At 54.7% G+C, this 10932-nt stretch overlaps 1 protein-coding gene across 1 annotated transcript; it reads right to left on the reverse strand.

The window, feature by feature from the left end:
- Positions 1-2497: 2497 nt before the first annotated feature.
- On the reverse strand, positions 2498-10608 carry CFAP263 (cilia and flagella associated protein 263). Its single transcript, XM_086758200.1, has 9 exons — positions 10544-10608; positions 10046-10172; positions 8636-8797; positions 7481-7636; positions 6969-7049; positions 6267-6422; positions 5473-5580; positions 4761-4916; positions 2498-2719 (listed from the first exon to the last, which is right to left on the reverse strand). The coding sequence occupies exons 1-9, from the start codon at positions 10606-10608 to the stop codon at positions 2657-2659; spliced, it is 1074 nt and encodes a 357-aa protein (XP_086614326.1). The 3' UTR covers positions 2498-2656.
- Between the last annotated feature and the right edge of the window lie 324 nt (positions 10609-10932).

Raw genomic sequence — 10932 nt, forward strand, 5'->3', positions numbered from 1 at the left:
GAAGCCTCCATCACAGCTGCTGCCCCAGCACAGAGCCAAAACCATCCATCGTGGCACTGGAAGTCTTACAGGATTCCTCACAGATGGTTCAGATCTTGCCTTGGAGACAAATCTTTGAGATTTGAACCACCTGCAAGTAATCCTGTAGGACTTGAAGGCGCCAGTGGCCAAAAGTTGTTTTCTCTCAGAGTTCCTCCGCAAAGACAAAGTGCATCATTCCTGCTGGACACTCAGCCAAAAGGGCTGTCACCAGGACTCAGGAGTCAGGTCCTTGGTGCTAAAGCCGGCAGCAAAGTGAACGGTGTGATCTGGAAACAGGAAAGGAGAAGCACAAAATGCCAAGGAGATAACTTAAGAGATGTGTCGTTGCACAACAGGGAACCGGGCTTGGGGAAGGAAGCAGCACTTGGCTCTCAAACATCTCACAGCACTTTGCTTACACGAGCTTTAATCAAAGCCTTCGCACGGGTGGTGTTGCAAGTACCACACAGCATTTGTTTTTCTAGGCAGTAAACTGAATGAACGTGTCTCAAAGGCTGTGGAGGTCACGCTGTACAGACTGGTTTGGCTGGGTTGGTGTTTCACTGCGGTCAATAGGTTTTTATCAGATGCATTTACTTGTTAAATTTTCCTTGGTGGCAGGACCAATCCAGCAAATAACGTAAATGGTGGAGCACTAGGAGATAGACAGCCAAGGAGATCACTTGTTTGGCTGGATCCCCTCCTGCACAAGGGAGGCTTTGTGCAAGCTCACAGAAGCGCCGTGTTCGGCTGGCTGTGGGCAGGGCTGGAGGCAGCTCTGGGCTTTGTCTCCGCGCAGAGTCAGGCCAGCTCCCTTAACCACGGGGCTTAAAACTCGTTAGTTCCGAGGTTGCGGCCAGGCTGCTGGTAGGCTGCGGTTCCTCACGAGAGGTGCCCGTCTCCCAGCAGCGGTGGCAAGGAGGCAGCTGGTCCTTTGGGCAAAGGAAGGGGCTCAGGCTGGTCCCGAGGAGGGTCCCATGCTGCTCGTGAGAGCTGCCGTGGGGGCCATGCTTCTTTGGCAGTGCTGACCTCCTCTGAGACCTGCAAAGCAGGAAGGGACTGGTGTCACCGAGCTGGCCGATGCACAGCCCGTGGGTCAAGGACTTGGGCTGGTCATGGTTCCACCAGCCCCTAGTCTCACGCAGGTTGGCTTTGACCCCAGTGGATCCAGACAACCTGAAACAAGTCAAGTCGTGCTCAGAGTGAGTCAGGTGCCAGGCACCTCCGGCTTAAGCAGTGTCAGTGTCACTGTCAGCTGCCAGCGTCACCTTTGGAAACATTCAGTTTGCGGTGACACTGGCATCATGTTGGAACACCTGTGGGGTGGCCATCACCCTGCAGGCCTGCGGGCACTGCTTCTGGTCCCTAGACCTCTCCTGCCACCGATGCCTCCTTTGATGTGGCCAGGGTCAAAGATGCTCAGGAGGCAAAACCAAGAGGAGTTCCTTGTGGTACCTGCCAAAGGATCAGGCACGGGGGGGCGCGATGCTGGACACTTTGCCTGGGGCACAGAGGGACATTGTCAGCCCAAAGGCAGCCAGCCCCCTGAATCAGTGGTGCTTTGCTGCCAGTGATGATAAAGGACCAACTGCTGCAATCTGCCCTCCTCTCACCTCGGTGAAGTCCACAGCCACTGAGAGCGATGGCAGCAGGGACACTGCTGAGAAACAACCCTGCCTTTTTTGTCTCTCAAAAGGGTGATGCCAGCAACCCCTTCACGTGCCAGATTAGAGGGACTGAGAAATGGGTTCTAAAGGCATACTCAGTGAGGGTAGCATGAGATGCTACGGACCATTCCTGTACAACCCAGTGTCCTACTGCAACAACTGGATCTTGGCCAGCACTGAGAGGACAGGACCTCCTGCATTTGCCACTGCTGATCTGCAGGCTCCACCCAAAGACTGGGAGGAGGCTTCCAGACCAGTAGTGAGGGTATCTCAGGAAGTTGGTTTCAACTCCGAGAAGTGAAAGACAGACCTGAACTCATCTGAGGTGATTTATAACTCCTGCAGTGGGAAAACACTTCCCATCTCCAAGGGACACTTACACTTGCCCCAGGTGCTTAGGGAAGGGGTAGCTGCTCCCTTCTTACTGTTTTGTTTCTTTAGGTAAATGGAGTATCCTTTTGCAATTAGAAAGCCCGCTTGGTTCATATGTGCCATGTTGAAATGATTTGCCCTATATGCTCACACTGCTCCACTCCCTTCTGGTGTCGGTGCACACTCAGAGATGTTGAACTCCCACGTCTCCCAGGGAATGCCCTCTGGTTCCTCCTGCACTAAGTGATCACTAGGGCTTGCCCAGAGAGAAAGGACAGTTCCTGTGAACATGTCAGATTTGATCACCGGAGAATAACTGCTTGTAGATGGGGGAGCACCCAGAGCAGAGCTCTCTGACCTAGCAAGGCCTGCGGAGGGGGCAGGCAGCAGAACCTGGTGGAAGCCAGCACACGCTGGGACAGACCAAAGAGATGACCTCACAACAAAGCCATGGGTTTCTTTATTGTTTCATGCAGAAGTGGTTTCATCTCACTGCAGCTTGCAGGGTGCTACATTCACCCACTTGACAGCAAACTTCCCCACAGGGTTGCCTCCCTCTGCAGCTTCCACTGCCCGCGCTGCAGCATCAGGCAAGCCTAGTGCTGGTTACCAGACATCTTGACACGATTCCATGCTCTGCGGTAGCTTTGCAACAACATCTGCAAGAGGAGAAAGGAAAAGGCCTTAATATGTTCAGACAGAAGTGATATGTTGTGGAGAAAGCTGCAAGGCTGGAATCTAGCCTGGCCTGAGCTGATGTATTGCCTGCTGCTTCACCCACCCCTGCTCCACCTGAGATGGGTGCTTGCTGTGGCACACGAGGAGAGCTCCTGCAGGTCTGCACCAGCTTTGGTTTCTCCCCTGAATGCCACAGGAAGCCTGGAGACCCCACACAACAGCACTGTATAGAAACCTACAGCCCCTTGCATGGCAGCAGGGTGTTGGACGTGCCCTGCCACAGAAGGGCCAGCAAAGAGAACAAGTGTATAGCCTCACTCTTATCCCAGGGACAACTGCAGGTTCCTTCTTTAGCCCTTTGAGCCCTCGCTGCTCTCCAGCTCCCAGAGGTTGGCAGGGCCCTGGGCACTGCCGTGTAGCCAGCATGCAGACCAGAGCCTGGGTCACCCCTGGGGAGCAGCTGGGTGAGAAGGCTGCCCACCAGCTCCGGGGTAGCCACAGCCGGACCTCTATTTCTGAACTTGCAGCACTGGTGCCAATGGGTCAAACCCAGATCCACGTGGTTCTGACCTCTGCAAAAGACTGGACCACATAAACCCTGCCCATTGCAGACTGGGGTGCTGGGGGGACTAAGTGCTGGGCAGGCACAAGCCCAGAGCCTTCCCCGTCCCTGCCACACCTAAGCTCATCTCCACTCAAGGATGAGCAGGGTGTCAAGGTACAGGACCACACTACCTGTCCCATCCAGCCCAGCCACTTCTCTCCCCACACTGCTGTGCACACAGACCTCCTGTGCAGCGCAGGGGTACAGATGTGTGCTGCTACTTCCAGGCTTCAACTATGCTCCTCTGTGTTATCTCTCCATCTCCTCCCAGGCTGCAGGACTTTGGGCAGGAGGAGAGTCATAGAATCATAGAATCATAGAATGGTTAGGGTTGGAAGGGACCTTCAAAGGTCATCTAGTCCAACCCCCCTGCAAGGAGCAGGGACATCCCTGACTAGATCAGGTTGCTCAGAGCCTCATCCAGCCTGGCCTTGAACGTTTCCAGGGATGGGGCCTCCACCACCTTTCTGGGCAACCTGTTCCAGTGTTCTATAACTCGCATCGTAAAAAATTTTTTCCTAATTTCTAATCTAAATCTACCCCCCTCTATTTTAAAACCATTACCTCTCGTCCTATCGCAACAGGCCCTACTAAACAGCCTTTCCCCATCTTTCTTGTAGGCCCCCTTGAGGTACTGGAAGACCGCTATCAGGTCTCCCCGGAGCCTCCTCTTCTGCAGGCTGAACAGCCCCAACTCTCTCAGCCTTTCCTCATAGGAGAGGTGCTCCAGCCCTTTGATCATCTGTGTGGCCCTCCTCTGGACCTTCTCCAACTGGTCCATGTCCTTCTTGTGTTGGGGGCTCCAGAACTGGACACAGTACTCCAGGTGGGGTCTCACCAGGGCAGAGTAGAGGGGGTCAAAGATATTCTTGCAACTTTGCCAGGAACTCATGTTTGGATCTTGGCTAGCCTTTCCTTATTAGGGAAGACTCAAGAAGAGTGAGTAAGAAATGTTTGAGATGATCAAAGAGGACTACACACACTGAGGAGCCATCAAGGGCGCTGGAAAAGGCCAACACAGGTTACACATGCAGAGCCGGAAACGTACCAGGCTGCCATACGTCCCCTTCTCCTTACACACACGACAGGTTTCGGTACAGTAACAGCCCAACAGTGGTCCCTGTAAATTACAAGCTGTGTCCTTGCCTTGGCTTCCCCTCTGAGCTCAGTCATTAAAATTCAGCCTCCATCCTCAGGGTAGGGAGCAATCGCTGCTCCATAAACAGGATGAGCCTCCGGCTCTTCCAGGCAAGGGTGAAACTGCCACACGAGAACGCTCGCATGGCTTCATGGCGGGTCATGAGCGAGCACTCTGGTCCCCAGGGTGGCTGCAGGGGGGCAGGCAGAGATGTGGCTCCACCAGGACTGGAGGCTGGCATACGTCCAGGCTCCTGCACACCCAGCCTGGTCTCACTCACCTCAGCAACCGCCACCTTCCTCTCCCAAGCCTTGAGGCTTTTTTTGAGGTCAGCAACAGCCATGTTCTTCTGCACATAACTCATCACCAGGGGGACTCTGTAGTCTGAGAGCAGTGTCTGCAGCTGCCGATTCACACACTCAGCTTTGGCTCGTTGCTGTCGGAGAAATAGGGACAGAGGGCAAGGAGATCCCAGGGAAATAAATGTCCCTCTGCCAGCTGGTGGCCAGTCCTCCAGGGAAGCAAGAAGGCAGGATAAATTAAACCCCTGGCACTGCGGGAAGCAGTGGAATGCATCCACCAGTGCCTCCATCCCTGCCAGGCAGCACTGCTAGGGAGCCCCTTGAACCCGTGTCTCAAAGCTGTGGTCTCCCTGCCAGGCTATGTGTCCCCACACTGGTATGACAGCAGTGCCAGTTCTCCCTGAGGCAGACACTGCTGATGAAAACTTCAAGGAAACAGAATTTCAAGAAGCCAATGGCAGGTCTCTGTGGAGCCAGGGTAAAAATCCACAACACGGCCCATTCTGCAAACCTGCCGGTGCTCACTGGCACCAGCAGGAGCCCCGGGACTTGCTCAGACCCAGAAAGGCTCACAGGTATCCAGCTCATTGCCGAGCCTCAAATGTGCATCGGTATCCAACATACGGCAAAAAACACCTCAAAAGAGTCCTCCCAAGTGAAGCCTCAGGGTCTCCCAAATTGCCCTCTTACCTCCTCCACCACAACAGCTTCTCTTTCAATTTTCTTCAGCAGCTCCTTCCTCTGGGAGAGGTCTTTCATCAGAGATGTGGATGTTGCCATGGCATCCTCCAGCTTCCTCTGGAACATGAGAGCAGGACAGCATCAGCAGGCACAGCGACAGCTTCCAACTACCTGCAAAGCCACCCCTCTCCTCCTCCAGCCTGGTCTCAGCTGGCGGTGTAGGAGCTCTGCTCTGAAGGGAGCTCTGCGGCACCGCTTGTCCCTTCAGAAGGCAGCGTCATGCCCTGGTCATGCAGCTACTGCTTCGTTACGTCCTCTGTGTCACACGGCAGCACAGCCCATGGCACAGCAGCCGGGGTTTAGGACTGACCCAGGGAGAATGGCTGATCGGAGGGAGAAAAGCAGCTACAACCAGCTGAAAAGCACTTTTCACTGATAAGAACAGAGACTCAGAGGGACGGCTGCAGCTCATGACATCTTTTCAAATGTTACAGGTTATGTAAAAAATTTATTTTCCTGTGCAAGTCAGCACCAAAGCTCTTTCCTACTGGAATTTTCCCCTAGGGTGTAAAATAACCATGCTGCAAAGCATGAACCGCATCGTCAGGCTGCAGCCGAACATGATTGAGGGCATCCCTGCTTTTGGTGTGCCAGGCAGACCTCCCAACTGAACTGCTAAGTCAGGGGGAAGGCAGAGAGGTGTTTGGCATCCTCTGACTGAGAAAGGGAAGGATGCAAGAGCTTGTGTGTGACCCTCAGAAACAGAAGAAAGGCAAAACGGAGGTGCTGGGAGGTTCACTCACTTTATAGGAGTTGAGGACTTGGACAGTCTTCGCTGAGGTCAGTTTTAGCTGCAGCAGCTCCTCATTCTTCTCACCAATCTTCTCCTTGTACTGGGCGTTTCTAACCTGCAGCTCCTGGAAATGGATTTCGTGGAATGTCTCTCCCATCTGCTCCTTCTGCAAAACACAAGGAAACAGAGCTGAAGGTTGCTGACCAAAGCTGCATCCCAAGTAAGAGGGGAAAGCAGACCTAAAGAACAGGGTCTTCAGCCTGGGTGCAAACCTGGGGCTCCCAGAGAAACGCGAGACACAGCGTGCCACTGAGCCTTTGCTCTGTGTCCCAGCTTAGAGGGTCCAAGCAGAGCAGAGAGGTCCCCTCTGGCGAGGCTTCTGCCATGCCAGCAGCAGCCAGTCCACAGGGAACTTCTCTGATCCACCATACAGCTTTTCCAGGGCACAAAGGGCCCAAAGACATCTGCCAGTTTCCGCTCTGTGAGACTTCTGGTCTCATCCCATGAATGCAGACATGTGCCAGGTCTGAACCTGGGCAGATGACAGTGCTGTTTGGCAAAGGCAGCAAGGCCAGGAGCAAAGGAGAAAGGCAAGGCGGAGGAGAGCCACACATCTCTAGACAGAGCAAACCCTGCATCTGCACTGGGCTGTACTCCTTTTGTTCTTCAAGGAACCATCTAGACCCTACTTCTCTTCAACTGCCACACGCACCTGCCTGAGCTGCTGCTGCAGCTTCTTCTTGTAACGGTTGAGCAAATAATTTTTTAAGCGCAACTTCTCTCTCAGCAGATCCTAAAGAAAGAAGAGCAGATAATAGTGGAACAGCAGAGCCTGGAAGGAGGAAGAGCACCCAGAACCCACTCCTCATGGTGTGTTCCCCATTCATCTCATCTGCACTACAGCCTTCACTGCTGGCTTAGAAAGGAGCCCAGTGAGAAACACTGCTCAGCATCACCCTACCCTAAATGTAGGGCATGGCCGTGTGCTTTCCCAGGCTCCACTAAGGGCTCTGCATCATCTGTGCTGACAGCTGTGCTGCAGCCTGATGAGCACCTGAGCTGGTCACCAACTGACATGTGTGACAAGAGCTGTTCAAAGAGACTTGCTAAGACAGTCTGAAAACGTGATGTAGGCGACACAAGAGTATGGGAACTAGCTTTTTCCCTAACCAACATAATTTTTAGATGACAGACCAGCCTCAAAATTTGCCATGATGCACAAACCCTCTGGCGGTTCTTCTCCTCTATGTATCTCAGCAGCTTCTCAGAAGCGATGATGCTCCCTTTCTTGCTGGAGATGGTGCTGACAATGTCTTTCTCAAAGTTACTTCTGGCTTTCTTAATATCAGTCCACCAAACATCTGCTTCTTCTATGACTGCCTGTAGAAATAAAGTCACGTAACAGTCAAGAGGTGCTGACTTCCCTTATTCAAACAGCTTTGGGAACAGAGAACACCGCAAAGGACCAGGCATGCTCTCTGCTGTACAGCTCGAGGGCACCCGGTGCAGGCTCACACAGCACTGCTGCTTCACTGACTCAAAAAGAACAAGAAAAAAAAGTCTCATGTGCCTGAGCTTCAACATCTCTCACTCCATCCTGACCTACAAACACTGCCAGTCTGACAAAGCCAACACAAGACAAATTACCACCCTTTGTTTACTGCCTGTGCCAGGTGGCCACAGGAGAGGGACGGGCTGCCTGCTTCACCTCCCCTGGCCACTGCAGGGAGCATCAGTAGTCTGAGCCGAATGCAGAAGTCTCTCCTTCCCCAAAAGGGCTAGGAGGAGGTCTTGGCAACCAGGACAGGCCAGGCAGAGATGGTGATGCAGCCACAAGGAGCCTGCAGCAGGAACACAGTCTTGGAGACTTGGAGCATGCTCTGAAGAAACCCTAGAGACAGGGGAAAGGCAGACCCCAGAGAGGACTGCATGGGGCCCAGCCAAATCGAGGAGCTTCTGAGAGCTGCTAGAATGAAAAAATATGTCTGGCACAAAGGGAACACCTTCAAGAAGCTGGCAAAAAGGAGATTTTTCTATTGAGTGTTGACTTCTTCATCTCACACAGCAGATCTGAGCTTCTTTACCTAAAAATCTTCCCCTCAGCTGTATCATTAGTTCCTGCCATAATAAGATCCATCTTTAGAGACCAGGCACCTCTGATCTCTGTTGGTGTACTTGCCTTCAAGAAAGAGGTGAGGTGAGAGGACAGTTCTGGCTCCCACTCTCAGCTCAGGATCACTCACATCAAAGCTCTGCTATGGACAGCCCTGACCAAGCAAGTCTGTCTCACTGCCTGAGGAACAGCACATTGAAAGAGGTGTGAAAAGTAAAAAGACTGTTTGACACCTCAGTGATCGTAAGGGTCCTGGAGAGCCATACCTCGAGGTTTTGCAAGGTCTGCTCCAAGTCCTCCTTCATCCTCTGAATCTCATCCTTCATCTCAGCCAGCTCCCGCTCAGCCAGCTCACATTTCTGCTCCACTGTCAGGCCTACAACATAGTCCGTTGCACTATGCATCTTGGATTTGTACCTGCCACGTGTCTGCAACAACCAAGGAACAATGCAGATGCCGTTAGAAAGCCAGCACTGGCCAACAGTTGCTGCATTTTCCTGTATTCAAAAAGAAAATAATCTCAACGGTCACATTAGCAGGATTCCAGCTTACAGCAAGGATAAGGAGGCCTCTCCCGAGCAGAGGCCACACCTGAGCTGACCCCATCTATCCTCTCATCCACCCACAAAACCCTCCTACGCAAGCACTTTCAGTTCAAGTCAACAGGCAAATCCAGGGTGAGAGGTCAAAGCCAGTGTGACAGTTTCACGTGGGCAGGTGAAACACCTCTGTGTAGCAAAGATGCTAATTGTTGTGTAGGACAGATGGGGTCTCCTACCACTGCGTGGGTCAAACAGTCTGAGGAGCTGAGCTTACTGCAGCACGGGCAGGCTGGAGTACGCTCTTGGAAGAACTGGCACCACTCAGGAGCAATTCCTGGTGCTGCGAGGACACGGCGAGGCAGGCACTGCTTTGCAGAGGGCAAGTGCCCACCTGGCCAAAGGCAAAGTTTCTCAGGGCTCAGCCTGGGACTAAGGAAAAAGCGGCTACTGTGGACTCAGGCAGGTGCTAAAACCCACTGCAGGACGCAGGCTGAGATGAGCTCCACTGCAAAGGATCTAGAGCTTCTGTTCACTGTGTCTCTGGTGGAGAGGCAACGTTTGGGCCAGGAGGTAAAAATCTGCTCCAAAAGTCTGTTCACAACTCCAGTGAGAGGGAAGAGAGCAACATGCACTCAGCGGAGGTGCCCAAGTGTGGATGCACACGGGTCTGAGTCTACATGAACTTCCTGAGGAGGGAGGGAGGAGAGGAGCAGAGCGTCCTGTCACAGACCTGCCACAGCCTTGGGCCGGTCTTCTGCTTTCTTGGCACCAGCCTCCCTGTTTGTTTAACTTCTTCAAATTACGCTGTGTGGGGGTTAACTCACACCAGATCTCCCCGGCACTGTTCATGAGGACACAGTGCTGTCACTCGGGGAAGAGACAGCATCAGCTGGAGGAGGAGAAATGAGAAGGCAGCCTGGCCTTTACAGGGAGCGCAGGAACAGCAAGGTCAGCCCCAACTCTTACACCTACAAGACAAGCAGCTTGCCTGCTGACCTCCTGTCAGAGGAGTGCTGAGATCAGGAGGTCAGAGGGGCTGCAGAGGGAGGAAGGGTCACGGCTCTGGGCAGTAAGGTGGCAGCCAGACCCCAAAACCCAGCACCTGCAGCCTCTGCCCTGGCCCCGCAGCAGTACCTGCGTCACCTGCGGCAGGGCATCACGCGTCTGAGGCTGCAGCTGGTGCGACAGGCTGCTCGGGTCCATCTTATGGTACCATTTCTCAAACATTTCCACCTCTATTCGGAGCAGAGCGTTGGCGTGGCTGCAGGGAGAAGGAGGTCGGGCTGAGCCCTCGACTGAGCGAAGCACGGCGTCGGGGAGTGACAGCGGCCAACCCGAAAGAGGCGAGAGGGCCTGGGGTCACCCTGGCCGGGACACAGGGCTCGGCCAGCCCCGCTCAGCCGGCAGAGCCTGGGGCACCGGGTCCTCTCGGCGGTGCGAGGCAAGAGAGCCGGCAGCCCGCGGCGAAGCGGCACCCGCAGCCCAGCCGGGCCACCGGGGCCTCTGGGGATGATGCCCAGCGCGGGGGTGGCCGGGGGCACCCTGGCCCGGGCCTGCCCGAGGTCAAAGCCCAGCGGCGCCCCCCGCCCGGCCCGGCCCCTGCAGCCCCCGTCCCCGCCCGGCCGCCGGTACCGCGCCTCCTGCAGCCGCGCCCGGAGCTGCGGCAGCGGCAGCTCCGCCAGGCCCTGCTCCGCCATCGCCGTCTCCTGGCAACGGCGGGGGGGACGCGCGCTGCAGGCGGGGGAGCGTGCGGGGGACGGAGGGGGGACACGGGACACAGGAGGGGACATGTGACACACGGGGACACGGGACATGGGGACACAGCAGGACATGGGGGAGACAGGGGACATGGGGACACAAGTGGTCATGGGACATGGGACACAGGATATGGGGACACATAGGGACAGGGAGCATGGGGAGACATGGGCACAGGGGCCATGGGGACACAGGGTGACATGAGGACATGGGAGACATGGGGGACGTGGGAAAGGGGCATGGGACACAGGACACAGGACATGGGG

Source organism: Chlamydotis macqueenii, chromosome 13, assembly GCF_036417535.1.
Source record: "Chlamydotis macqueenii isolate bChlMac1 chromosome 13, bChlMac1.mat, whole genome shotgun sequence".
Taxonomy (NCBI): domain Eukaryota; kingdom Metazoa; phylum Chordata; class Aves; order Otidiformes; family Otididae; genus Chlamydotis; species Chlamydotis macqueenii.

Bases quoted from the DNA above. Each gene is read 5' to 3' on its own strand.
- CFAP263 (XM_086758200.1), bottom strand. From the start codon at position 10,608: ATGGCGGAGCAGGGCCTGGCGGAGCTGCCGCTGCCGCAGCTCCGGGCG. The intron at 10,173-10,543 runs GTACCGGCGGCC...TTCTCCCTGCAG, and splicing joins GCGCGGCTGCAGGAGGCGCG to CCACGCCAACGCTCTGCTCC. The intron at 8,798-10,045 runs GTACTGCTGCGG...TGGTTGTTGCAG, and splicing joins CCCTGCCGCAGGTGACGCAG to ACACGTGGCAGGTACAAATC.